This window comes from Sus scrofa, chromosome 6 (genome assembly GCF_054392235.1).
Source record: "Sus scrofa isolate SSC_HxYL_T2T_F1_AM1 chromosome 6, Sscrofa_HxYL_maternal_Yorkshire_Landrace_v2.0, whole genome shotgun sequence".
Lineage (NCBI taxonomy): Eukaryota > Metazoa > Chordata > Mammalia > Artiodactyla > Suidae > Sus > Sus scrofa.
Window position 1 is genome coordinate 49,404,784 of NC_139388.1, and position 26,966 is coordinate 49,431,749.

Sequence of the window (26,966 nt, forward strand, 5' to 3'; positions counted from 1 at the left end):
CTCCCAAGAGCCCTGGATTCTTCTCCACTCTATGACCCATCCAGGGCCCGCGCCTTCCGAGGTCCCAGATGCGGCGCCCCTTAGGAATCCCATCACCGGGCTCCCCGCCCCCAAATATCCAAAGCCAAAGTGAAGATTTTGTAGTTGTTTATTTGGAATGGGGCCTTTTCCTGTGGTTCCCACACAGTTACAAGGAAAATAACCCGCGGGAGCCGCCTCTGCCCCAGGGTTCCAAGGTCACAGGGCGGTAGTTGTCCAGAGCAGGCGAGAGCTCAGGAATCTGAGCGGGTCCGAGGGCCTGGAGTCACTTGCTGAGCAGGAGGCTAGCGCGCAGCACGCGGGGCACGCGGCGGATGGTCAGCGAGATGCGGGTGCCGCGGACCAGGCGCGCTCCGGGCTGCGCCGAGGGGCAGGCGGCTGCGTTGGGCGGCAGGGAGACTGCGTCCAGAGCGTCTATGCGGGCGGCTGCTATGCCATGGAGGAAGCGCGTGTAGGCGGTGCCACGGAGCACCAGCAGGCTGCGGGGTTCAAGCAGCAGCGAGGTGGCCGGCCGGGGCGGGGGCCGGGGCTGCGGGGCGGGTTGAAGGTTAGAGGGTCCCCAGAAGTCGGGGGTGGGGTGGGGGTGGGGGTGAGCGTGAGGGCGGCAGTTCAGGGGGCAAGGGTCAGCGAGTCCCAGGTACAACAAAGCCTGCGGGGCAGGTGTGCTCCCAGGGATCGGGACTTTGGAGTGCAAGTCCGGCGGGGGCCAAAGCCAGGCTTGCAGTGAAGTGGAGAGGGTGTGTGTGGGTGCGGGTGTCAGCAGTCCTCCGGGAGGGGGCAGGTCCTAGGCTGCAGATGGGGGCGTCTAAGAGTCTGCAGGTTGTGAGAACCGCAGCTGGGATCTGCAAGGGGCTGCGGCTGAGGCTGGGGGTTCAGCGGTCCCAGGAAACTCGGGTGGAACTGGGTGGAGGACTTGGCCTCCAGGAAGTGAGGAAGAGATAAGCAGGAGTGCTCTGGGCCCGTGTGCAGCTCTCTGGATGCTTGAGGACCCCGGCAAAGTAGGAGGGGGTGTCAGTGTATCCCAGAGCATGTCGGATTAAAAAGGAGAGCCCTAAGGAGCAGCTGGGGTCAGGGTGTCCAGGGGAGTGAACAGAAAGGCATCAAAGACAGAGGTTAGGGAAACTGTTGTCACGGGCATCCTTCACAGAGGGGAGGCAGGCTATCTGAGGGTCCTTGAGCAGTGAGTCATGGCTGAGGTGCCAAGAAGAATCTGAGGGTGTCCTGCATGGCAAATCACATTACCAGAGTGAGAGGGAGGAAGTCAGTGTTGGGGTGCCTGTGCAATGGCCATCGAGGGTCATGGTGTCTAGGAGGATGTCAGAGACACCCATGGGTGGATGGTATTGAGGTATCTGAAGAGCTCAGTGTCTGCAGGAGAAGTGGGGAGCCCTGCATGAGGTATTGGAGCACTCTGAATGTGTGAGGTAGGGATCTGCTGGATGTCAGGGTATTTGTTCAGCAGGTGGGGGTAATGGTGTGCCTGCGGACATCATGGTTTCTAGGGCACCCTGCTAGCAGAGGGGTCAGGCATCAGGGAGGATGGGGGTGCCCTCCATGAGGGGACAGATGAAGATGTCTGGAAGGCTATCAGGGGTACCTGGCAGGCTGGTGGGATTGGAGGATATGAGGTGTTGGAGCGCCCACAGTGGCTGGGGCGTTGTCTCGGGGCCCACCTGCTCTGTAGGGTCATCATCCTCTGGCTGCCGAGGCTCGTAGAGGTCCAGCATGGTGTGGGAGCCCAAGCTGATGGTGCTGACGGTCGGGTAGTAGAGTGGCCCGTCCTCGTGGGGCTGGGGAGTGGGCACCAGGGCTGGACAGGGCAGGAGTCCACACCCCCCACCCTCTGGGGCAAAAGGGGGGCTCCCCAGCTGGGGACAGGGAGGCGAATGCCTGGTTGGAGTATGTGGCTGCTTAATGAGAGTGGACGTGGGTCAACATGATGCCCTGCCCCATGGTGGATCTGAGGTCTAGGGGTCGGGGTGAGAGTGTGGTTACCATGATGCCCTCCCCAGGCAGATACTGGTTCACAAGGACGTGGTTGGCTGGGAGACCCCCAAAAAGGCTGAGGTCAGACACTTTGTCCACATAGCGCTGGAGCCACGGTGGCAGCCGCTCAGGAACCATCCCCCGGGGATGGGGGAGCCCACCTGGGGGAGGGGGAGGCTGAGGGCACCCAACCAAGGAGCCCCCCATGATGGATATCCTACTGGTTGGTAGTACTCTGACCTCCTCCGGGACCCCTAACTCTTTGAAGATCACCACTCTACCCTTCAGAGTTTTCCTGACTTCTCTAAACCCCTGGAAATACTCCCCAACTCATCAGGAAATCCCTAACCCCTCAGAATCCTCCTGGCCCTTGGGACCCCTTGAAGCCTTAGGGACCCCATCCCTACCAATAACTCTCCAGGACCAGGACCTCCCCACCCCCTACCCCTGACCACCCCACCAATGTCCTGAGACTATCCAACCTGAACTGCCTAACCCAGCCCACATCCCTAAATCACCCATGCCCACAGCCAGGGACACTTACCCCAGTTCTGTAACTTCCTCCCGGAAAGCTGGGTCCACTTTGGCTTTGGGGCATTGAAGACCTGGGAGGTGGGAAGGGGGTCAGTCCTTTTTCCAGGACCGCCCTCGAACTCTCCCACCCAGGCCAACACAGAGATTTTTACCTGGGGTGGAAATGGGTCATCTCAGTGTCTGTGGGATCATTCTCTGGGATAATGTTCCCAGGATTTTGTGGTTTGCCCTTTGCCCTATGGAGGCCACTAGCTTCGAAGCCCACCTGTGTTGCCCAGGATTGAGGAAAGGAACCAGGCAGGGCTGCACAATCAGGGTCTGAATCTACTCAGAGCTCTGGGCCAGCTTGGGCTCCTTCATCCCGGCAAACAGTTTGCACTCAATTTCCTGTTGCCTGGGCTGAGCAGTGGAATCCAGTCTGAGTTCTGGAATCTCCTAGTTCCTATCACCTGGGGGAAAGAATGCTAAGCTGGGCTCTTTGTAATAGCAAAGAAAATACTTGGAAAATTTTCCACTGCCAAGATTCAAAGGGTCTAGGAGTTCCCATCATGACACAGCGAAAATGAATCCGACTAGCATCCATGTGGTTGCGGGTTCGATCCCTGACCTCACTCAGTGGGTTAAGGGTCTGGTGTTGCTGTGACCTGTGGTATAGGCAGCAGACAGCGGCTCGGATCCCACGTTGCTGTGGCTGAGGCATAGGCTGGCAGATGTAGCTCAGATTAGACCCCTAGCCTGGGAAACTCCATATGCTGCAGGAGCAGCCCTTAAAAGCAAAAAAAAAAAAAAAAAAAAAAAAGGGTTCCAAGGATTGAGAATGGGCTGTCTCCAAGAAGTCTAAGAAATCTATTCTCTACTTGCTAATCTCTTTATTCCCTCCATGGTTACAGGGCTGGAATGGGCTGTCTCAGCGTGAGAGTCTGAGTTCTGTAGCTAGCTCATTCCTGGGACTCAAACTAGACAAAACTAGTTGGGAGAGCACAGGAAGATCTGTCTTCTGTGAGGTTCAGAGGCTGCAAAGGGCCATCCCAGTGTAAAGACTGAGCTTTGTAAATTCTTCTTTCCCCGAATACAGATTGGGCTATCTCAACCCAGGTGATCTGTGCTTGGTTCCCAAGATTCTGGGTCTGTACTGAACTGTCAGCACAGAGAAGCATTTCCTCTGTAACACTCTGAGGCCTGGGCTATCTCAGCACAGATACCTCAACACTGTAAATTCTTCAGTCCCCAAATCTCAAGGGCCTGAACTGGGCTATCTCAGCCTAGGTTTATAACTTCCTTTCCTCTAAGGTGGAAGGATTGGGCTGTCTCAGCACAGGGAGTCTAAGCTCCATAACAACAACTTCCTTTCTAAGAATCAGTTTGGTTTCCCCTAAGTCTCCTGGGAAAAGCTCTTTCAGGGGCTGAGAAGGAAGAGGGAGGTGAGGGATGGGTGCTAAGTGGCACTCTTCCTCCTGCCAGGATCTTCACTGTGGCCTTTTAGGCTCTCACAAGGGAGCTGGGGTTTGGTGAGGGAAGAGGGGAAAAACAGACCAGAAGGGTGTTGGGGTCACCTGTCGAAGCAAATACTCCTCCTCTTCCTTGGAGATGAAGTCAGGGACATAGTAGATTACAGGTGGCGCCTAGGATAAAGAGATCCCTCTGAAGGTGTGGCCCTTCAACCCACACAGAGATGCTAGCATCCATGAGCAGCCCCTCCTCTGGAGCGAAGCTCCAGGATGTTCCCTAGACAGGCCAGGGCCTTAAGTCGAGGGACCAGTGCCTATTTGGAGGATGGGGAGGTAGGAGTGAAGATGGGGCTGGGTCCTTAGGGTAAGAATGAATTTGTAGGGAGGGGGCAGTCCTAGCCCACAAACCCAGGAGTCAGCCTGCCTACCCCCACTCTATCTCCCACCCTCTAGACCCAACCTTCACCCTCCTCTGCATCCCCAGTCCTGACAACCTGCTCCACCCTGTATGGTTCCAGGGCTGGGACCCTGGCGTCCTGATCCTCCATCGACACCAACTCCTTGTATGAAGTCAGTCCTGTGGGGGGAGGAGAACACACTGAAATCACAAAGCCTCCACCCTCAGGCTATGATACAGCTTTCTGTTCTCATCACGGGGGCCAGGGCCTTACCTTAGCCCTCTAGTGAAACAACTGGTTTCTAAAACCTAAGTCCTCAGTATCTCAAAGGCACCCAATGGAACCCTAGGCTCCCTGCCCAGACACAGTGAGCACCCAGAACACTCTCCCCAAATCCATCCACCAGGGGCCCACCAAACTACACATATTTAGCCTCTCAGAGAACATCCTCTGACTCCACTGGGAGCCTTTCTCAAGAGCTCCACCCATATCTCCCAGAGCCCCTTTAAACACTTGGATTTGAGACCTCATCCTAAAAACTTCAGACCTGCAACGCTGAGCCCGTCTCAAGGACCCTCCTCCCGCCACCAGCCCTTTCAGATTCCAGCCCTTTCAGACCGCCCATTCTGAGCAGCCCGGTGCCCCAGCCTAAGCCTCCTCAGACACAGCCATTTTTAATCTCCTTCGATCCTCCCACTGGAGACTGCCCTCAGATCTGCTCCTGAGGGCCCCTTCACTGAAGCACCCTTGGACCTCTGACCCCGAGCCTGTCTCCTCTCTCATCTTCCCTCCCCTAATCCCTTGGATGTCCCGTTTCTGTTTCTAGAACCCCACACTCTGAGCTTTCTCGGATTCCTGTCTGAGCTTCCCCGGATCCCTATTCTCAGCCCTCTCGGATCCCCATCTCCACCCTCGGCCACCCCAGCAAACTGACCGTCCACCAGCGTCCCTTCCAAAATCCAAATTCAACACCCCCATTCCCTTCCCTGCCACTTCCGCCCCACATGCCTAACGCAGGAGTCCTCAGACCAATGGGAATTCTCAAAGGCTCTGGTGCTCTGCCTTCCACCCAATAGGCGCTCTCATACAGCATTACCCCGCCCCTTCAGCCTTGCTCGGTGATAGGCTGTGCTTCCTGGTCTCTGAGCCACTGGGGACCCTTCAGAGACCCGTCTTCGTCTGGTACGGACCAATCAGAGCTCCAGAGCCGAGCCTGTCCACACTGCGCAGAGAACCCAGACCCGAGGCGCAAGCGCGGCGGCCGCAAGGGGAAAGGTGACCAGTTAAAGGATTTCCCACAGGCTAGAGCATCCTATATCCAAGCCAACCCCGGCAAGATTGAGGGATGGACTTCCTCTGCCATCCTCCCGTAGCAAGTGGACAGAGGCAGGGCCCTAATTACCTAAACACCGACCCGACACAGAGAGCCATAGAAACGTCTTTATTGAAGGGGTTAGGGGTCATGCGGTGGGGACATGCAGTGAAGGGGCAGTCGTGAGCTGTCCTTGGTGTTCAGGGCCCCGGGTCTGCCCTGGACCCCCTGGGCCTTCAGGGTCTCCGTCCGGCTGTTGGTCTGGCCAGAGTGCTGTGAGGTCCTTCCGGGCCAGTAACAAATATTTGGTGTTTTGGACCTGTGACCTTAATGTAGATTGAAATGGGGGTTCCAGGATTTGGGATCCCCTCAAGGCCCTGGCACCTTTCATTCTTGAGGACTTGGGGTTCCTTTGGGGCTGGGGCTCTTGGAATTTAGGTGTTCTGAGGTCCCCAGACTCAGGGCATTGAAAGTCCTCTGGTTTTCAGGAATGGGAATTTCTTTGGGGGTCTCCTGGTGCCTATGAATAGGGCCTGAGGTGCCCTGGGAGCCCAGGATGCATATCCTGAACTACAGTCTCCTCCATTCCAGGTGCAAGCACCTCCGTGATTGGGGTTTCCTGGGAGCTTGGGATTGGACTTTTAAATTTGGGATTCCCTGGGGATTTGCGGGATCCATGATTTGGGGGTCCTGTGAGTTAGGGCTTTGGGGTCTCCTAGGAGTTGTAGGACTTGGGGGCACAGGGGAGTTTGGGACATGTACTCTGGGGTTTGGGATCCTCAGAGTCCCAGAATGGGGCCTCCAAATTTTGGGGTCCCCCAAAGGGGGAAATAATTACTTTAAAAATAGAGAATTTTCTGGGAGCCTGGCCAGCACAGGTGCTGTGGGCCGCATGGGGTGGGCTTCATACAAGGCACTGGGGGTTTCTTGAGGGTGCAGAGGATAGGAAGACTTGGGGGTCCTGTAATTAGCACTTCCAGGACTGTTTTGGTGTCTGTAAATTGGGGGGTGAGAGTGGGCTGGGTAATGTGGGTCTCTTCTTGAGGGATAAGAGCGGGTTTTTGTTAATGGAGGGAGTCTCTGATTGCAGTGTAAGGATTGTTGGGGTGACCGGGGGGGTCCCAACATCTTGAGGGTACTGATATTAAATGTACGGCTGTTACTCTGTTGCTCCGGAGGTGTTTCTTTCAAGGGGACTTGATGGGAGGGGTCTTTGTTAGCAGGGAAGGGTTCTGATCCAGTGACGAGTGACTCAGGAATGTTCTGGTGTGGAGCATTATGTAGAGAAAGTCACTGTCATTTGGGGTGATGTGGAAATCTGTTATTGGGGGTCTGCTCTGAGAGGTTGGGGATGAGGACTAGCCTGAAGGGGCTACACTCAGGGAATCTCTTTCTGGGTAACACAGGGTCTGTATTTGGGGGGTTATCAATGGGGGACATCTGTTAATAATGGGGCCTCAGTGATCGAGGGCTGGCTAACGGGGGTCTCTATTCTGGATGTGTTACTGGGAATCTCTATCTCAGGGTAACTCAGGGGCTCCGTGTGTCAGGAGACGCTAGAGGGGCCTCTGTGTCTCGTCATCGGATGTCCAGGGCCTCTAAGACTGCATCTCCGCCCTCAGCATCCAGGGAAACCAGCAGCAGAAGAGCAACCTGGGGAGGAAAACTGTGTCACCCCCAGTGCAGGGCGCAGAAGGACCTGGATCCATCCCCACCCAGCTCTTCCCCAAGTGCCTGGGATTGGGTCTTTCTGGATTCTGCCTCTACCTCTTGAGGTGTGCACTCTCGGGTTCCTGTGGGGCAAAGGGTGTTCTGTCTCCTTCACCTGCCCCTTCAAAGTTGAAGTTACCAGAATGCAGTGTGGGGTCTCCCCAAGGACCTTTTCTGGGAGTACCTCTGTGGTGCAGAAGGTGAAGGATCCGGCATTGTCACTGCAGCAGCTAGGGTCACTGCTGTGGTGCAGGTTCAATCCCTGGCCCAGGAACTTCCACATGCTACAGGTGTGGCCAAACCCGCAACCCCCACCCCCCCAAAAAAAACCCAGACTATTTCTGGGTAAGCTAACTAGTCATAAGTTTTCCTAACCTCTATCTCTAGTCCCAACCAGAACTCCAGACCCCTGTGTCCAATGGCCTGGTGGATGCCTCTCCCTGAATATCCCATAGGACTGGGGCCCCAGGATGCTACGCACCTGGAGATAGAGTTCTCTGATGCGATGTCCTTTGGGGTCCGTACTGTTGTGAAGTTGCGTTTGGGCTGCGTCACTGAAGGGAAGGGCAAGGTCTCATATGAGGGGATGACAAACCCGCTTTTGTCCTTAATACACACCTAGACTCCCTGTCATTGATATTCATCCATCTCCAAGATCCTATATTCCCAATAGCCATCTAATACTCTCTATGTCCTGGAGTTCCCGTCATGGCTCAGCAGAAACAAATCTGACTAGCATCCATGAGGACGCAGGTTCGATCCCTGGTCTCACTCAGTGGGTTAAGGATCCGGCATCACCATGAGCTGTGGTGTAGGTCGCAGATGTGGCTCGGATCCTGCGTTGCTGGGCTTGGTGTAGGCCAGCAGCTGCAGCGCTGATTCGACTGCTGGCTTGGGAACCTCCATATGCTGCGGGTGTGGCCCTAAAAAGACAAAAAACAAAACAAAACAAAAAAAAACCCTGTGTCCTCCAAAACTGACCCATGTCCCCAGTGCCTGCTCAGAGTCTTTTCATTAACATCCCCAACCCCAGAGAATCCAGCTCTCTTGATATCCTGTCTCATCATTTTCCAGGACCTCATTTCCCCGGATTATACACTGGTGATTCCGTCATCTCCGATTCCCAAACGCACACTCCTTCCCACACCCAGCCCCAACTCACTTGTCACTTGATGTACTTTTTTGGCTCCAACATTGTCCCCAGGGGGGTCAGTGGATCCACCAATCCTGGGGAGACACAGGGAGTGGGAGGAGTCAGAGCCACAAGAGGCCAGGCAGGGGCTGACCAGGAGCTGAGCCCCAGGGGGCCTACGAGAAAGAGCTGGGGTGTGGGGGTGGGCATCCACACTGTCCTCCTGGTCCAAGAGGAGGAGATCTGAGGTGGGGATCAGGGTTCTGGGTAGGGATCAGTGTTTGGGCTCACCTCTGAATTCGAGATGCTGGTGCAAAGACTCCATGCTTCGGGGGGCAGGTGAAGTACCGGACACCGAAGATGGAGCCATCGTGCTTGCCAGTGGGCTGGTCTAGCTCAATGCCATACCAGTAGCCTGCAACAGAGGGTGTCAGGATGCCTGGCAGCCCTGCCTGCCTCCCAGCCCAGATAGCTGTCCTCACCTGGGGCAAAGTCTGTCTTCCCGTAGAAGCGCACAATCCCTTGCTTCTGGCCTGCGACGAGGACTTGGTCTCCAACCTCAGCCTTGGCTCCTTCGCGCTGCTGCAGGCTGCCTGCAGATGGGGATGACGTGGGCTTCTTCTTGCCTGGGAGTGGAGGGGACAAGGGTGAGGCCTCCAGATGCCAGCCCTAAGGACCCAGTGTCACTCAGAAAGCCATAGGGAGAAACTGCTCTGGCTCAGGAGTTCCCATTGTGGCTCAGAGGGCTAATAACCTGACTAGTATCCACGAGGATGCGGGTTCAACCCCTGGCCTCACTCAGTGGGTTAAGGATCCTGCGTTGCTGCAAGCAGTGGCTTGAATCTGGCGTGGCTATGGTGTAGGGTGGCAGCTGCAGCTCCAATTCGACCCCTAGCCTGGGAACCTCCATATGCCATGGGTGTGGCCCGAAAAAGACCAAACAGCAACAAACAGAAACTGCTCTGGCTCAAATGGGACGAACTGCTGAGCGTTCCCCAAAATGGGAAGGCAGTGGGGTTTGAGAAGAAACAACCTCAGCTGCCAGAGAACTGGGGGTGGGGGCTCTAAGCCTGAGGGAAAACTGAGCCAGGAACTTAGAGAACCCCAAAACTCCTTCTCAAAGTTCAGGCTATTTGGGCTAAAGGAAAAACTGAGTCTCAGAAGTCAGGGACCCAGAAACTGTCCTTTTGAAATGAAGCAGGGAGTTGGGACTGAAGATAAATCAAGTCACTAAAGGAGTTCCCTTGTGACACAGTGGGTTAAGGATCTGGTGTGGTTACTGCAGTGGCTGGGGTCCCTGCTGTGGTACAGGTTCGAACCCTGGCCGGGGAACTTCCACATGCCATGGGCATGGCCAAAAAAAGTCACTAAAGCCAGGAACCCCACAGATTCTTCCCTAAAACTGGGAGAAAACCTTTGGGTCTGAGGAGGAACTATGTCATGGGGGCAGGGAACATCCAGGTCCTTTCAAGATCTGGGTAGGGCCAGTACTGAGACAAAGGAGAAACTGCATCACAGAAATCAGAAACTCCCAGATCATCCTCTAAAATGGGAGTTTGGGCCCGAGGAGAATCTGCGTCAGAGAAGCTGGGCTCCCCACGAAATAGCCTCAAGACTGGCTCTCCTCTCTGACCTTTGTGTTCCCTGCGGCCTTTTCCAGTGACACGGGAGAAGTCCATCCGGGGAGTCCGAGGTGTGGAGGTGACAGATGAGGGGGGTGCATCCACTGCCTTGGAGATCTTGGACACGGAGGCAAAGAGACCTGGGGGGACAGACAGAGCCTGGGATGGGAGCTGTCCAAGCCTCTGGCCTCTGCCCCGCCATCCCCCCCCAAACCCCATCACTCAGTCAGCAGCAGCAGAACTACTGAGTGGACCCCAGCACCGTCCTCTAGCCCCAGGTGGGACTGACCCTGCTTGGGAGGACAGATGAAGTACCGGACACCCCCAACGCTGCCATCATTCTTGCCCTCAGGTTCATCCAGCTCCACGCCCACCCACTGGCCGCTGGCGAACTCCGTGGTCCCGCAGAACCGCAGCGTGCCCGTCTGAGGAAACAAGGGAGGATACGGCTTGGGTGGGTCTTGGAAGGCTGTGGTAATGTCGCAGGCACACAGGCAGCAGGGTGGGGTGGGGAAGGGAGCCCCGGGCTCAGATCTCAGCTTGGACATCACCATTTGCTGGCATTCTGAATGACACGTTCACTGAACCGCACCTCAATGCCCTCATCTGCGCAATGGGCCTCATCTGCGCAATGGGAACAGAAATCGCACCCATCTGAGAGGATTGTGACAGAGCTGCCCTGTCTGATGTCATCCGTTGCCACTGGCCACCTATGACTAAATTAGCTAACAGTAAATTAAAATATCCTCTCTCCAACGGCACTAGCCACATTTCAAGTGTCTACTTCACTGGGCTACAAGGACCCAGAACGTTTCACACAAAAAGGTCTACTGGACATGAAAGCTATAGAGACATTAAAGCCGTCAGAACAGGGCCTGGTGCTGAGTAAGGGATCAGCAAGTATTGCCTATTATTATCCTTTAACTTTGGTGAAGAGACCATACTGGCCTCAGTTTCATCTGGAAAATGGGGATCGCAATCCACTCACTTCTGAGGCCAGGTGTCTGGTTGAAATTATTTTTTCCCCAAACTTACAGCATGGGGAAATTCCCAGTCCAGGGATCAAACCTGAGCCATGGCAGCAACCCAAGCTGCTGCAGTGACAATGCCAGATCCTTAACCTGTTGTGCCACAAGGGAACCCTGAAATGGTTTTGATATATGTGAAGTGCTTAGCCGCACTGAATGTGGTTATTATCACCGTGTGAGGTACCCTCATCTTTCTAAGGCTCAGGTCCTCATCTATAAAATGGGCTAAATAATAGTGCCTACTTTTTTTTTTTTTTTTTTTTTGGTCTTTTTAGGGACACACCTGCGGCCTAGGGAGGTTCCCAGGCTAGTACACCACAGCCACAGCAAGGTCAAATCCAAGCCGTGTCTGTGACCTACACCACAGCCCAAGGCAATGCCAGATCTTTAACCCACTGAGCAAGGCCAGGGGTCAAACCCGTGTCCTCATGGATATTAGTCGGGTTCATTAACCACTGAGCCACGATGGGAACTCCAAGAGTGTCTACTTCAGAGAACTGGTGTGGGGATCAGAACAGTGCTTGGCACATAAAGAACATGTGGTGTGTGCCAAGCCCTGCTGTAAAGGCCTTACACGTCTTACCTAACTTAAATCTCATACAACCCCCTGAAGTCAGTACTATTAGCTCCATTTTACAGATGAAGAAACTGATGCCCAGAGAGGTGAACTCATGGGCCCCACAGCTGTTTAAGTGGGAAAGCTGAGATTTGCCTGAACAAATCCATGAGCCTGAGCTCATACACAGTGCTATGCTGCTTCCCCATGGACAGAGATTGTTATTACGGATCTTCTGACAAAGGGTTTCACCTCTCTGAGCTTCTTACAGTCTTCTGTATTGTAAAGGGTTTCACTGCTTTGAGCTTCTTAGATCCTGCTTTCAAAACTGGCACATGGACTTGATTAGATCATGTAGAGAAGCTTTCCAGATGGGGCTGATGCATGCAAAACGCTTGACTAGGAAACAAACTGACTTTTATGGCTTCTCACTGTGCAAAGAAACAAAATTCAAATGCATTCCAGTAGCCTGCAGGTCTGGTGTGATCCAGCCCCTGCAAACCTCTCACTTCACCCTCCCTAGATAACTCCTCTCATCCCACTACCTCTTCGTACCTGCTGTTTCCTGTCTCCATATTTTTGTGAGGTGAGCTCCTTCCCGTCTCAGCTCAGAGACATCTTCTCAGCAGATCTAGCTAAAACCAGCTCTGCCCTCAGCTGGTGACGATTTATTAAATCCAAGCATTTCATGGTTTTCATAGCCCTTGTTGCTATCAGAAATTACCTTAGCTATGGGTTTAATTTATTGACTGTCTTGTCTTCAATAGAAATGGAGTTCTACGAGAGCAGCACTGGGACTGAGACAGCCCTTTATCTCCAAGGACAAGCTGGGTCCAGCATGGAGCCTGAGGGACACCAGGTAAACGAATCAAACTCGGAATGCCTGGATGAATGAAGAATCTCTCTGTCCTCTGGGCCTTTATACCTGCTCCCCTCCCTGAGAGCCCCGTCTCCTTTTCTCCTCCTAGCTCACTTCTCCACATCTTCAAGTGGGTGCATTCCCATCACACCCCTGATCGCTCTGACCTGTACTTTTTTCCCAAAGTACTGAACATTCTGGGAGCACAGGTGGCCCCTGGATGGGGACCCCAGAGCCCAGGGGGGACCCAAATGGGGCCAATCACTCTGTTTGTGCTTTCTCATGACACCCAGGACTGCTCTGGGCTGTCACTGGCAGGTGATGGATCTGTCTTCCCCCTTGGACTGAGAGCTCAGCCTAGGGCAGGGCACAAAGGAGGCACTCAGAGAACAACTGTGAGATGAAACAAATACATGTGAATGATCTGGAGGGTGGGATCCCAGGAGGGTGGGATGAGGGCTGAGTCCCGCCTCCCCTCCCCGCTTTAGTCCCTAACCTTCTGGCCATCCAGCAGCACACGGTCTCCCAGGCGCAGGCCCAGGGCGCTGAGCATGAGATTGCCTGGGACGTTGTCATAGTTGGGTAGTGTGACCTTGGGGAGGGCACAGGAGAGTGGCACAGCCTCCTCCAGTAGCGTCCTCAGCTCCTTGGCCACCAGCGCCGCCTCTGCCTTGTCCAGGGACATGTCCATGGGGTCTGGGACCACCTCCGCTGGCACCTGTCCCTTTCGGTTCTGGGGACCAACAGGAAGAGATGGGGGGCTGAAGACTCAGCAGCATAGGCTGCACCCCCACTGAGCCCCATACCCCCAGAGACCCTGGGGTTAAGGTGAAGAAGAGGTAGGGCTAGGTCATACCTGAGCCAACACGGAAATAGGAAGGGGCAGGGCGTTAAGGTATCAGGGTCCCCAGGGAAGTCCACCCAGAGACCTCGGCTGGGAAGGTCAAGTAATTGAGGGTGGGACTAGGGGTGGAGCCAATGGGGAATGAAGGTCATACTTCAGTGGGTGGGTCAGGCCCTCAGGACCCAGACCCCAAGCCTGGAATTGGACCACTTGAAAGGCAAATACTGAAAATGGGCTCCTCAAGTCCTGGGTCAAGGGTTCAACTGGGCCAACGGGGAATGAGTAGAGGCCATGTCCCCCCAAGACATCTGTGTCTGAGATGCTGTAGAGTGACTGCTGTTGGGGACAGGACCTGGAAATGGATGGGTCAGGGTCAAAGATCACATTGAGGGCTTATGGGGGCATAACCCTTTCATTCACCAAGGGTCTCAACCCAACTCCATGATCTCAAAATGCTGTGTACACACAGCCACAGGGTCAGCCAGGATATGAGAAAATATTCCTTGGTGGAAGGTTCCTTCCTGGACAAATCACTTATTCCTTCTGCCTCAGTTTCCACACTGTAAAATAGAGCTCAAACTAGAGCCCATTTGACGTATCATGAACACTAAACATCAGCTATTACTTCCTTTGTTGAAGGTATAGATACTTTTTTGCAATAATTTTTTTTTTTTTTTTTTTTATCTTTTTAGGGCTGCACCCACGGCATATGGAGGTTCCCAGGCTAGGGGTCGAATCGGAGCTGCAGCCGCCAGCCTACACCACAGCCACAGCAACACGGGAGCTGAGCCGAGTCTGCGACCTACACCGAAGCTCATGGCAACGATGGATCCTTAACCCACTGAGCAAGGCCAGGGATCAAACTGGCAACCTCATGGTTCCTAGTTGGATTTGTTAACCACTGAGCCATGACAGGAACTCTGATTTTTTGCCATATTTTAACAACTTCAATAAATTTAAGTGGTCCTGGCCCTGGCCCTGTCCCACCCCATCCTCTGCAGAGGCCTGCTGGTTGGGAAGGCAGCTGGGGGGAGGAAGGAGAAGGAAGATGAGAGGCTGGGCCAGGGTGGCAGTACCCGAAGTGCTGGGTTGGCACCGTGCTCCAGCAGACACTTGGCAGCGCCCAGGCACAGGTTGGAGGCCGCGATGTGCAGGGCTGAGCCGTGGTTGAAGTCACTGCACGTGGAGTTCACCACTGGGAAGCCAGGGAGAGAAGGGTTCCAGGTGAAAGCTCTTGGCATCCCAGCCCTCCCGCTACCTTCCAGCCTCCCAAAGTCCATCTCTTCATCCATCTCTGAACCCAGAGGCCCCAGTGCCTCCCGCAGCCTCTGGCGCAGAGCTTGCCCTTCCTCCGCCACCCCCTGCCCAACCAGCTCTGGCCATGCCACTGAGCCCCGTCTCCCGCATCTCCTGCCTCCAGCCTCCAGGTCTCACCTCCCAGGCCAAGCCCCATCACTCGCCTTCCCCACCTTTCTCACTCTGGGTCTCCTCCCCCAACCCCTGAGCACTGCCTTCTGCTTCCTGCCCCCCTCCCAGCCCAGCTCCTCTTCCTCACCTCGCGGCCGTGCGCCCTTCAGCAGCACGCGCACAAGGTCGGGCACATCGAAATAGGCCGCGTAGTGAAGCGCGTTCATGTTCGTCCAGCGGCTGCGCAGGGTCACATCGGCACCCAGTGCCAGCAGCTGCTGCGAGAGGCGCACAGCTGCCGCGGGGTCCCCTGTGCAACAGCCTAGGTCAGTTTGGGTCCTCTCTTCCGGAGCGTGGGCCCAGGGGACCGGGAAGACTCTGGGTCACAGGGACTGCACTCTGGGATCTCAGGCTGTGGGTTCAGGATGAGGGTCTGAGGGCTGGGGTTCTGAGGGTGTCAGGTATAGGAGCCTAGGTTTGGGGGCTCATGGTTGGGGGGTTGGGCCCTCACCAACTCCGTGGGCCCCAGCCTTGCACGCATAATGGAGCAGTGTCATGTCGGTCAGCCCATCGCGATCATTCACATGGCAGCCTCGCCGCAGAATCTGGGAGTGGAGGGGACCGAGGAGGGGTTACCCAAACACGTGAGGGACCTGTCCTCTCCTCCCTTGCTTCCCCAGCCTTCTTACCTCATTGCCAATGACGTCGATCTTGTGCTGGACCTGCGGTACCCACTGGCGCACAATGGCAAACAGCTCCGGGATGGTGGTCTGCGGGTCAAACAGAATCTCCTGGCAGGCAGGGTCGTTGGGGTCGAAGAAGGTGAAGGCTGGGGTGGTGAGAAATCCATGGTCATTCCAGACAAACAGACCCCCCCCTTCCTTTCATCCTTTGTCTTTAAGACCTTCTAAGCAGGGTCTCCAACTAGTGGCTCATGGGCCACAGGCATTTTCTGTGTGGCCAGCATGAGGTCTCAAAATCAGGAAATTTCACATAAAGATTTGGATGCCCAGCATGTTTTGAAAAATTGGAAGATACGGCGTTTCCGTCGTGGTGCAGCAGAAACGAATCCAACTAGGAACCATGAGGTTGTGGGTTTGATCCATGGCCTCGCTCAGTGGGTTAAGGATTCGGCGTTGCTGTGAGCTATGGTATAGGCTGGTGGCTGTAGCTGTGATTCAACCCCTAGCCTGGGAACCTCCGTATGCCATGGGTGAGGCCCTAGGGAAAAAAAAAAAAGATAAAAGAAAAATTGGAAGATCAGGCAATTCCCAGACAGCAACCAACTCTACCCCAGAAATAAGAGTGTGATAAGGGGTTTGCATGCCCAAGGGTGCAGCTACTGCTCTAGGCCACTGCCACCCTGTTAGAGTAGGGGCACAGTTTGGCCAAATCTCCAGAGTAAAGAAAATTTAAAAGCCAGACATCATGGTGTTTAAGAAAAATCTCTCCAATTTTTCAACTGTGCAATCCACATAAAATGTATCTATGGGCAGCCAGGCAGTACTCAGAGGAACTTCCATCTCCCCCCTTTATTTAATCAATTTATTTTTGGTTTTTTGGGCCACACCTGCAGCATATGGAAGTTCCTAGGCAAGGGGTTGAATCAGAGCTGTAGCTGCCTGCGCCACAGCCACAGCAACACAAGATCCGAGCCTCATTTGTGACCTACCCACAACTCATGGCAATGCCAGATCCTTAACCCACTGAGTGGGGGCCAGGGATCAAACCTGCATCCTCATGAATATTCGTGGGGTGAATATTAGTTGGGTTCGTTACTGCTGAGGCACAATGGGAGCTCCTATTTTTAAAATTTTTATTTATTTATTTTTACAGCCACCCCTGTGGCATACACAGGTTCCCAGGCTATGGGTGAAATCAGAGCTGAGGCTGCCGGTCTACACCACAGCCACAACAATGCCAGATCCAAGCCCATCTGGGACCTAGACTGCAGCTTGCAGCAACGCCAGATCCTTAACCCACTAAGGGGGCTGGGGATTGAGCCTGCATTCTCACTGACACTGTGTCAGGTTATTAGCCCACTGAGCCACAACAGAAACTCCTCCTCCCTTTAGACTCTGCTGAGTGTTGCTCTCTGTAGTAATGTGGGCACCCAGCACAGGGCCTGGCACAGGACAGGAATGCAGTGTGTGCTGAATGGATAAGCAAATGAATAACCAGATGATACAGAGCCCGGGGAAGGATGGCACAGAATGTGTCTCCAGGAACCAGCCTCGTGTACTCCTTTCAAAATGCCAGTCACGGCACAGCCCTCTCTGGCTGAGAACCCTGCCCTGGCTCCCATCACACTCAGAGTACAGGCCAAAGTCCTCAGCCAGGGCCCGTAGGCCCCGCACAAACTGGCCTTGTCTGTTCTCTGCCCTCTCCCCTTCACTCATTCCCCTCCAGCCACTGGCCTCCTTCTGTCCTTCCAATTCCCCAGGCAAATTCCTGTCTCTGGGGCTTTGTGCTTGCTGGGCCTTTCTTTCTTGCCTGGACCAGCTTTCCCTCAGATCTTAAGGCTTCAGAGAGGCCTCCCCAGACCACTTGGCTAAATCAGCAACTCTACCCATTTCCATCTCTTGCCCTTTTTTCTTTCTTTCCTTTTTTTTTTTTTTTTTTTGTCTCTTTAAGGCCACACCTGCAGCATATGGAGGTTCCCAGGCTAGGGGTCAAATTGGAGCGGCAGCTGCCGGCCTGTACCACAGCCACAGCAACACAGGATCCAAGCCATGTCTGCAATCTACACCACAGCTCAAGGCAACGCTGAATCCTTAACCCACTGAGCGAGGCCAGGGATGGAAAACCTGCATCCTCATGGATACTAGTCGGTTTTGTTACCACTGAGCCAGGACGGGAACTCCTCGCCCTTTTTTTATTTCTTAATATATCACTACTTAACATGACTTGTTGATGCCTCCCTCCCTCTTTCCCCCTCTTTTTCTTCTTCCCTCTTCTTCCTCTTTTGCTCCCTTTCTCACTTGTCCCCCTCACTGGCTTGTATCCATGCTGCTTTGTTCACACCCTTATTCCTAAGGCTGGCACAGCACCTGCCAAGCAAGCTCAGTCAGTCTCAGCTGAATTAATGCAGAAATTTCACAAACAAATAATGTGAGTTTTTCCTGGCATCCACCTTAGCCCTCTCTCTGTCCTAGGTGACATTTTCAGATTCCCTCACATTCTGCAAGCAAACCCTCCTTGTCCTACAAGCAGGATACCTGGGAGCGGTGGGGTGGGGGACACAGACTTTTCTGGACACCCAGATAACATTCTTTTTTGTTTTGTTTTGTTTTGGGTTTTTTGTTTTTTTGTTTTTTTTTTGTCTTTTTGCCTTTTCTAGGGCTGCTCCCGCAGCATATGGAGGTTCCCAGGCTAGGGGTCGAATTGGAGCTGTAGCCACCAGCCTACGCCAGTGCCACAGCAACACAGGATCCGAGCCACATCTGCAACCTACACCACAGCCCATGGCTATGCTGGGTCCTTAACCGACCGAGCAAGGGCAGGGATCGAACCCGCAACCTCATGGTTCCTAGTCAGATTTGTTAACCACTGCGCCACGACGGGAACTCCCCCAGATAACATTCTTATTTTTCTATCAGACTGAGGACAACGTGTAGCCTCTCTGATCCACCTCTCGTGGGTGACATGTCCACGGATGTCAACCCTCCTGCCCTAACCTGGGGACGCCTACCCTCTGAACTGGAAGCTAGTTTCTGAACTCACAGCTGCTGGAGATTCCTGGCCAACATCTTCTAAGAGCTTCCTCCTATATCCAGTTTTGGCTGTGCTCCACCCTCTATATCCAGTAGATAGAGAGAGTTTTATTATTTATTAATTTTTTTTTTTTTAGGGCCACACCTGCGGCACATGGAAGTTCCCAGCCTAGGGGTTGAATTGGAGCTACAGCTGCCAGCCTATGCTACAGCCACAGCAATGCCGGATCCAAGCCATGTCTGCAAACTGCCCGGCAGCTCATGGCAACGCCAGATCCTTAACCCACTGAACAAGGCCAGGGATTGAACCCGCATCCTAATGGATGTTAGTCAGGTTCGTTTCCACTGAGCCACAATGGGAACTCCCAGAGGGGGCTTCTAAAAATATAAATTCGACCCGCCAGTCCTCTGCTTTCAAATACCAGCCCCTCCCACCACAACTGCTCTTCCCCACCTCACACTTAAAAATATATCCAAAGTCCTCACAGTCGCCTTAAAGCCCTTCCAGATCTAGCACTGCCAACCTCTCATCTCAACTCCCATCACTCACTCACTGCAGTACCACGATTTTCTTTCTGTTTCAAGCTCAGTCCTGCCTCAGGGCTTTTGCACTTGCTGCTTACAGCCTGGAACTCTCGCTAGTTCTCCTATGGCTGATTCCTTCTCACGCCCTGAATCTCAGCTCAAATGCTACCTCCTCAGAAAACCCACCCTGACCCCTCTGTCTCAAGGTGCTGCCCCCAAGCCAATTTCTATTATATCTCCCTCCATCTTTTCTTTCTCTCATTGCATTCACTCCAATCTGACCTGGCTGCTTGATAAATCTCTTCCTTGCTTAGTCTTGCCTTCTCTCCTGAGAGCCGGGATCATGCCTGGATTGCTCACCGTTAAATCTCCATCTCCCAGCACAAGGCTTGTCACAGAGAAGTAGTGATGAATAAACATTGCTTGGTGAATGAGTAGACATTTTCAGTTTCTCCAAGATGCCACCCTCTCAGCTCCACATCTTACCACCTCGGAGTCTTTTTACTCCTGTAGTTACATCTCCTGGGACCCCCCCCCCCCCGTTCCCCTGACTCTTTCCTTTGTTAACCCTCAATTCATCCTTGGGTGTCCCTAGGATGTTATATCCTCAGGGAAACCATCGTAAAAAGCTCTTGCAGAACCCTGTTCTTGGCAGACACAAGTCTCATCATGTTTATATACTGATATTTTTACTTATTTGTGGGGTCGTGAGTGAGGCCTGTGACATCTCTCAGGCAAAGACTGGATCTGTCTTGCTCCATGCTGTGCCCCCAGCTCCCAGGTCCATAGCAAGGCTTTCAAAAAATGTTTGTTGAATGACAAAATAATTGAATGATGTATCATGAATCAAAGATGAGGACTATCCTAATTCCATTCTCCAACGGATGGATGAATGAATGAATAAAGGCGGGGGGGGGGGGGGGGGGACGGGGGACCCAAGGGCCATGACTCCTCCAGACCACCTACAAATCCTCCAGAATCCTCCCACCATCTCCACCAGCACAGTTCAGCCAAACCCCCCTGGCCATCCAAGGCTCCGGGTCATATTGCAGGGTGGGGAGGGTGGTTACCGTAGTCCTTGGGGAGGGGGGCAGGTGCAGAGGGGTGCACAACAGGCTTTTGCCGGCGCTCCTGGGTGGGGCTGGGGGGCTCCTGGACAGGCTCATCTTCTTCCTCCTCTTCTTCTTCCTCCGCCCTGAGTGGTGGGGCCATCGGGGCTGGATCTGTCTTAGTCATGGTCCTTGGTGGCCCTCAGGGGGCAGATGAAGAGTTGGGGGTGGCCTTCAGGCAAATCCTGGGGGCAGAGGTCAGCTAGAGCCTGTGCTCAACAATCTCCGGAATCTGAGCCCCCAGATGCTCCCAAGGCTCCAAGTGGCTCCCACGCCCCTAGCTCTAGATTTTGAGCAGTCATAGGGGTGCCAGTCACCCAGCAGAGGACCCTGGTTTGTGGGTCCAGCGCCTAGCACTTCCCGCAGGCCTAGTCCCCCATTCTTCTCCAGTCAGGCCCCTCAGTCTAGGCCGCCCCCTCCCCGGGTTTGTTTATCTCGGGATGCAGGATGCTTTGCCCCTCCCCTTCTCCGCAGGCCTCCCCTCTACCCCACTTACCTCGGGTGGATGCGGCTGGAGACCAAAGCTTAAACCCGGGAAACTGGCGCAACGGGGTGTCAGTGTCGAGGGAAGTGATGGGGGCGAAGGAGACAGAGAAGGGGACGAGGCCCAGACGCCGACGGGGGATGGGGGTGGAGAGGGAGGGGCGCCGACAGCGCATGCGCTGTGTCACCCTCAACTGAGGCGCGGGGGCGGAGACGCTGAGAGGCTGTTTGCATTGATAAAAAGGCTGGAGGCAGCGGTGGGAAGGGTATAGACACCGAGGATGGGGAGAAGAAATGGCTACGGAGAAGGATGTGAGAGATGGAGATGGAAGGAGAGAGATGAAGCAGAGCCAGGGTAGAGAGAGGGATGGGAAAACGCGCACAGTTCTCCTTTGCCTATCCCGCTGTGATGGCGCCTTTCCGCAGGCTTCCAAACCAGACCAGTTAGGACAGGAGCTAGGTGTGTGGTAGCGATGGGTGTTCTTCTCTCAGACATATCAGACCTGACCTCTTCTCCATGCTCTTCCTAGACAAGGGATGTCTTAGAGGCATGATTTTGTAGAGACTCCTATAATCATTATCATCAGCTTGATCCCGTAGTGCTCGCAGAGCACTTACCAGGCCCAGAAAGGTTAGGCCACTTGCCCAAGGGCACACAGCAAGTAGGTGATGGAGCTGACTTGAATTCAGGTGGCCTGGCTGTAGAGTCTGGGCTTTTAATCACCACACTACATGGCTTTAGCAGTGTTTAGGGGATACATCTGCCAATGGACCCCTCCCCAAGAAAGGCCTCCAGGAGCTATCTCAGGGCTCAGGCCTTCCTGGCTTCAGTACCCTGGTTTGGCTGTCATACCTGGCTGGCTGTGGCCTGCGCTGTCCAATCACCCTAGCCTGAACAGGGCTGGTTGACTTTGCCTAATGGCCAGGCCCGGTAGCTACATTCAAAACATTTCCAGAATTTCATCCCTCACGCCCAACTCCAGGCCCCCATCCTGGTCCATCCTTCATCCTCTTCCACCTGGACTATTGCAGCAACCTCTTCCCTGTCCTCTCCACTGCCCATATGCCTATCACATTAGGACCTTCCTGGAGGCATCTGCTTGCTACACCCTGCTCCAGGTAAAAGCCAATGTTCTCAACCACAGCCCACAAATCCCTACGTGAACTTTCCTGTCTCTCTCCAATCTCACCTCCTCTCGCTCAGCCCACTCTAACCCCACTGGCTTCTTTGTTTCTACTCACCCCAGGACCTTTGCACTGGCTGTTCCTTTTGCCTGGAATCCTCTCCCCCCAGAAATCTGCCTGGTTCCTGTTTTCCCCTCTTTTAGGCTTTCACTTCTTGGTGCCTTTTCAATGAGACCATTTCTGCCCTATATAAAATGGCATCCCAAGCCCACTCTCCTCACACACACATTTCCTCCTTGCCCTGCTTCAGGGTTTGCCATGGCGACACTGCCCTCTTCCAGCTTACACTTGTGTCCGGGGGCATGTGTAGGGACTGTTCTCTCTGCAACAGCTGGCCCACATGCTTCCAGGCCAGCTCCTTCTCATCATCCAGGTCTCTGCTCAAACATTGTCTCCTTCAAGAAGCCTCCCCACTGCCCAGCTTGTTCATTTTCATTCAGTTTTTATAGCACTTATCGCCATCTGAAATTATCTTGTTTATTAGTTTACTAGTTCATCTACTCAAGCAGTGTGTGAGCACCATAAGGACAGGACTTCGGTCAGCTATGTTCACTGCCGTATTCCCAGCTTGGTACTAGGCCTGGCAAAGGGTGCGAGGGGCTCTTCAGAACCAGATGTAACTCTCCCCAAACAACCCTTGTTCTGCTCTGATGGGTTGTTGTTGTTTTGGCCTTGACAGGGGCATGTGGAAGTTCCTTGGCTAGGAATCAAACGTGCACCACAGCAGTGACCTGAGCCACAGCAGTGACAATGCCAGATCCTTAACCTGCTGAGCCAATGGGGAACTCCTGAGGGTGTTTTACTGACTGCAAAGATTCCAGGTGGGGTTGGCAGGGATCTGATACCCAGGGTAATCACTGCTGACAGGGATCTTGGGCCCGGATCAGCCCGAAGTTTCAAGGGGTCCCTAGGGGTCCCTAGTAGCGGGAGCCAGGCACTGAAGGAGACACTGCTTTGCCCCAGGCGTGGGTGCTGGGGCTGGGCCAAGCCCATGTGTGATGCCTCTCTCTTCTATGTCTTCTGTCATCTGTCCTTTGACATTATCTGTCCTGGTCCTTATGCACTGGGAGTCTGAGAGTCCAGGAGCTCAAGCTTGGCATCCAGCGTGGGAGGTGCAGGACCTTGGGCTAGGACCACAGCAATGTCAGCCCCTCCACAGATGATGGTGAAGGCTTGGGAATCCTGGGGTCCAGGGAGCTAGGCCGTCCCCGGCAAGGAAGTAGTGTAAAGACGGAGGACACAGGGGAGTGAAGTGGGGGGCAGGAGGGAGGAGGGAAGGAAAAAGTGGGAGAGGGGGAGGTGGGAGGTGGGTACCCAGAAACAGAGAGAGAGAAATGGGCAGAGGGAGGCATGAGGAGAGAGATGCGAGGACCAGAGAGACATTCGGGAGAGAACAAAGAGGTAGAGGGAAACAGGGAGAGAGATGCGGGGGAAGAAAGACACAGAGAGAGACATGCAGGTGGGAGAAATTCAGGGGCAGAGTGACAGGGACATGGATACGGGCGATAGAGAAAGATGCAGATGAAGAGAGACGCAGAGAAGTGGGGAGACAGACAAGATGGCAGAAAGACAAAGATGGATATGGGGGAGAGAGAGGAAGAGATTGAGGATGGGATGGGGCAGGGGGAGCAGAGAGAGACATTGTCAGACAGGGGCCCTGGCAGAGTGCATGGAGAGCCCCAGGCCCAAGTTTGAATCCCCACCCCCGCCCCCGCTTTTTAGGGCCACGCTCTTGGCACATGGAAGTTCCCAGGCTAGGGATGGAATTGGAGCTGCAGCTGCTGGTCTACACCACAGCTATATCAACTTTGGATCCAAGACGCATCTGCAACCTACACTGCAGCTCATGGCAACGCTGGATCCTTAACCCACTGAGCAAGGCCAGGGATCAAACCCTCATCTTCATGGATACTAGTCAGGTTTGTTATCGCTGAGCCACAACAGGAACTCACCAATCTGAATTCTCTCCTTGCCCCACCCCACCGTACATCCCTCCTGTGCCCCAGCAAGGTTCAGGCTGCAGTCTCAAACCGAAAGCCTGCAGGGACAGCCACTGCAGCTCCAGCTGACTGCTACTCTTTGGGGATATGAACCCAGGGCTGCTAGATCTGCTGAGCCTTCAACAAGGAATATTTTAAAGCATTATGGAAGCCAAAAGAATAATATCTGCAGGCCAGGTCCAACCAGGCTGTCAGGTTGAGACATCTTAGTTACAGAGGCACCTCAGGGGCTTTCTGAAACCCCCTCCCACCTCCCTCTTCCGAGCAAAACAAGAGCCCTAGGACCTCAAGCTTGACCTTGGGGTTTTAAGCAGGAGAAAGACCTGGTCAAATTTTGAGTTTTTACAACATGATCCCTTCCGTCTCCAACCCTGGAAAATACTCAGCAGTAAAATAGGGCCTTAGACAGTGCCTGGGAGACTCTAGTATAGACTTGCAAAGCTCTCTACGGGCCAGGCAGGGAGCTCTCCAACAGGAGAGCACAGGCCTCCTCTCTGGCCAGACACCCTGGCCCTGCCATGGACCCGCTGCCAGACTTGGGCCAAGTTACCAGACCACTCTGTGCTTCAGTTTTTTCCCATGGAAAATGGGGAGAAGAGCAGGGTCAATAACAAGGTCACAGTGATTTTCCATGAGTTATTAACTCTATGTCTAGCAGACAGTAAGGGCTTCTTAAATATTATTATTAATAAATGGAGCGGCCACTACTCAGCTCCGATCAATAGTTGCTTGACATACCAGATTGATTTTTTCAAGCCAGAAATTTGGAAACGTGGATGAAACGTTCTGATGTTTAAACATGGGCCGGGCGGGGCACTCACCGCGCGCAGCAGGCCCTGGCGCGCCCGTGCCAGCAGGCTCTCCGCGCACAGCTGCTGCGCCAGCTGTTCCAGAGCCCGCAGCCGCCCCTGGTGCCGCTCGTGGCGCCGCTGGAGCCTCCACACCCGCCGCTGCAGCGCTCTCAGCGCCGCGTGCAGCCCAGCCCGGCGGTGCTGGGCCGAGACTCCAGGGCGCGGCCCCGCGGGAACCGGCGGAAGGGGTAGGGGAGTCAGTATCACGGTGGCTGGGGCCTCGGGGCCTCCGGATGCTGGCCCCAGCACCACCAGGCGGACGGGGCCCGGGGCCGGGCCGGCTGAGCCAGGGAACAGGGACGTGGCCTCCGGCGGAGGCGGAGGCATGACTGGTTTCTCGGTGCTTCCGCAATTCTCTTGCCTCTGGAAGACAAGGTGGGGGGTGGAGGACATCAGGGCGGGGCTCCCAGGGAGATTTTCTCAGGAGTGGAGGGTTTGGAGCGAGACTCCAGCAGTGGGACCTCCCTGAGCTCACCTCGGTGAACGTCGCCGGGGAGAAGATGGAGGGCACAGCATCTGGCCGCAGGTAGCGCACCCCCCAGCGCCACTGGAAGCAGGAGGGGGCGAAGTGCTCGCTGCACAGGTGCTGGTGGCAGCTGGGCACCCAGTGCTCAAGGCCCATGTGCCTCAGCCAGGCCTGCAGCCTGGGGCCGTCCTTCAGTGGGAACCTGCCAGGGGGGCGGGATCAGCAGTATCAGGTCTAAGCCCACCCCTCCCTGAGGATTCGTACACCCAGAGGTTTCTGGGCTCCAAACCTCTGCCTCCCCTGGATCAGGCCCTGCCTCCCAACCAGGCTCTCTACCTCCCACCCACGTCTAATTTTGCGGCATCGGCCCACCTCTCCGCCCCTCCCATTCAGCCTCCAGCCTCCCCTGGCTGGGTTTTTGCCACAATCTCCTTCCTGGTCTCCCTGCCCACTGCCACTCTCTACCCACCCCCACCACCCAAAATCTGTTCTCCCTGTGGATCTAAGAGAGCAGTTTACAAAAACTGGACAAATCTAGTATGTGGGTGATCCCAAATTAATGGGGGTAGTGATGGGAATATAGATTTAAAGCGATTTAAGAAACATCAACCCAAAGGCAGATGTGGACTTGATCTGCAACAAATCATTCTGTAAAGATGTTTTAATACAGTTGTGAGCAACTGAACATGAACTGAGTATCAGATAACTATAAGAAATTAATTTTGCTAGGTGTGATGATTATATTGGTTTAAGCATCTAAAATAACAATCTGTTGGGGAGTTCCTGCTGTGGCTCAGTGGGTTAAGAATCTGCCAGCAGTGCCGGGGTCACTGTGGAGGTGTGGGTTCTATTCCTAGCCCAGTGCAATGGGTCAAAGGATCCAGCATTGGAGTTCCCATTGTGGTGTAGTGGTTAACGAATCCGACTAGGAACCATGAGGTTGTGGGTTCAATTCTTGGCCTTGCTCACTGGGTTAAGGATCCTGTGTTGCCATGAGCTGTGGTGTAGCTCAAAGACTCGGCTTGGATCTCTCATAGCTGTGGCTCTGGTGTTTGCCGGTGGCAACAGCTCCGATTGGACCCCTAGCCTGGGAACCTCCATATGCCGCCGGAGCGGCCCTAGAAAAAAGGCAAAAAGACAAAAAAAAAAAAAAAAAAAAAAAAGGATCCAGCTATAGGTCACAGCTATAGCTCGGTTTCAATTCCTGGCCCAGGAAATTCCATTAGCCTCAGGTGTGGCCATTAAATTAAAAAAAAAATTTTTTTTTAACTGTTATCTTTGGAGTTCCCATCGTGGCCCAGCAGTTAACAAATCTGACCAGCATCCATGATGACGCAGATTCGATCCCTGGCCTTGATCAGTGGGTTAAGGATCTGGTATTGCCGTGAGCTATGGTGTAGGCCAGCAGCTGCAGCTCCGACCCTAGCCTGGGAAGCTCCATATGCTGCAGGTGCATCCTAAAAAGGAAAAAAAAAAAAAGTTATCTGTTGGAAAAGCATTCTGAAATATTCATGAATAAAAGACTTAAATGTCTGGAATTTACTTTAAAATACTGAATTAAAAATGTATGTGGGAGTTGGGGAGTTCCTGTTGTGGTGCAGTAGAAACGAATCCAACTAGGAACCATAAGGTTTTGGGTTCGATCCCTGGCCTCACTCAGTGGGTTAAGGATCCATAGCTATGAGCTGTGGTGTAGGTCACAGATGCAGCTCAGATCTGGAGTTGCTGTGGCTCTGGTGTAGGCCAGCAGCTGTAGCTT

General features: G+C 54.0%; 3 protein-coding genes across 21 annotated transcripts in view; all 3 read right to left on the reverse strand.

Annotated features, from left to right (window-relative positions):
- Positions 1-130: 130 nt before the first annotated feature.
- ALKBH6 (alkB homolog 6) lies at positions 131-5,425 on the reverse strand. 13 transcript variants are annotated; one of them, XM_084960867.1, is made up of 8 exons: positions 5,326-5,372; positions 4,698-4,699; positions 4,502-4,564; positions 4,113-4,181; positions 2,570-2,630; positions 2,035-2,186; positions 1,713-1,829; positions 137-568 (listed from the first exon to the last, which is right to left on the reverse strand). In XM_084960867.1, exons 3-8 carry the CDS (start codon positions 4,553-4,555, stop codon positions 305-307), a joined length of 717 nt encoding a protein of 238 aa, XP_084816993.1. In that variant the 5' UTR covers positions 4,556-4,564; positions 4,698-4,699; positions 5,326-5,372; the 3' UTR covers positions 137-304. The 13 variants fall into 13 exon arrangements, with proteins under 13 accessions (XP_003127128.3, XP_084816990.1, XP_020952880.1 ...); XM_003127080.7 differs by lacking the exon at positions 4,698-4,699 and having other exon boundaries at positions 131-568; positions 4,502-4,584; positions 5,340-5,372; XM_084960864.1 differs by lacking the exon at positions 4,698-4,699 and having other exon boundaries at positions 131-1,260; positions 4,502-4,584; positions 5,340-5,372.
- A 406-nt stretch (positions 5,426-5,831) lies between these two features.
- Positions 5,832-26,966, reverse strand: part of CLIP3 (CAP-Gly domain containing linker protein 3) — a 62,416-nt gene continuing 41,281 nt past the window's right edge. The window contains exons 1-14 of one of the 2 annotated variants that reach the window (XM_021097159.2): positions 20,719-20,861; positions 20,184-20,407; positions 15,565-15,704; positions 15,387-15,480; positions 15,024-15,185; positions 14,545-14,663; positions 13,121-13,357; positions 10,471-10,606; positions 10,193-10,321; positions 9,042-9,185; positions 8,851-8,974; positions 8,590-8,654; positions 7,909-7,981; positions 5,832-7,370 (exon numbers count right to left, since the gene is read on the reverse strand). In XM_021097159.2, the coding sequence (XP_020952818.1) occupies positions 7,316-7,370; positions 7,909-7,981; positions 8,590-8,654; positions 8,851-8,974; positions 9,042-9,185; positions 10,193-10,321; positions 10,471-10,606; positions 13,121-13,357; positions 14,545-14,663; positions 15,024-15,185; positions 15,387-15,480; positions 15,565-15,704; positions 20,184-20,349 (1,644 nt within the window). In that variant the 5' untranslated portion in view covers positions 20,350-20,407; positions 20,719-20,861 and the 3' untranslated portion in view covers positions 5,832-7,315. Of the gene's footprint in view, positions 7,371-7,908; positions 7,982-8,589; positions 8,655-8,850; positions 8,975-9,041; positions 9,186-10,192; positions 10,322-10,470; positions 10,607-13,120; positions 13,358-14,544; positions 14,664-15,023; positions 15,186-15,386; positions 15,481-15,564; positions 16,034-20,183; positions 20,408-20,718; positions 20,862-26,966 lie in introns of those variants that run through there. The other variant, XM_084960683.1, reaches the window with a different exon arrangement.
- Positions 22,348-26,966, reverse strand: part of THAP8 (THAP domain containing 8) — a 160,417-nt gene continuing 155,798 nt past the window's right edge. For 4 of the 6 annotated variants that reach the window (XM_021097210.2, XM_084960851.1, XM_013998368.3 and 1 more), the window contains 3 exons: positions 25,217-25,409; positions 24,712-25,104; positions 22,348-23,087 (listed from right to left, as the gene is read on the reverse strand). In XM_021097210.2, the coding sequence (XP_020952869.1) occupies positions 22,947-23,087; positions 24,712-25,104; positions 25,217-25,409 (727 nt within the window). In that variant the 3' untranslated portion in view covers positions 22,348-22,946. Of the gene's footprint in view, positions 23,088-24,512; positions 25,105-25,216; positions 26,958-26,966 lie in introns of those variants that run through there. The other 2 variants (XM_084960852.1, XM_084960853.1) reach the window with 2 other exon arrangements.

Excerpts from the sequence above, each read along its gene's own strand:
- ALKBH6 (XM_003127080.7), bottom strand. The coding sequence starts at position 4,555 with ATGGAGGATCAGGACGCCAGGGTCCCAGCCCTGGAACCATACAGGGTG. Across the intron at positions 2,631-4,112 it reads AGGAGTATTTGCTTCGACAG|GTCTTCAATGCCCCAAAGCC; the intron begins GTGACCCCAACA and ends CCCACCTCCCAG. Across the intron at positions 569-1,712 it reads ATGATGACCCTACAGAGCAG|CCCCGGCCCCCGCCCCGGCC; the intron begins GTGGGCCCCGAG and ends CCCGCCCCGCAG.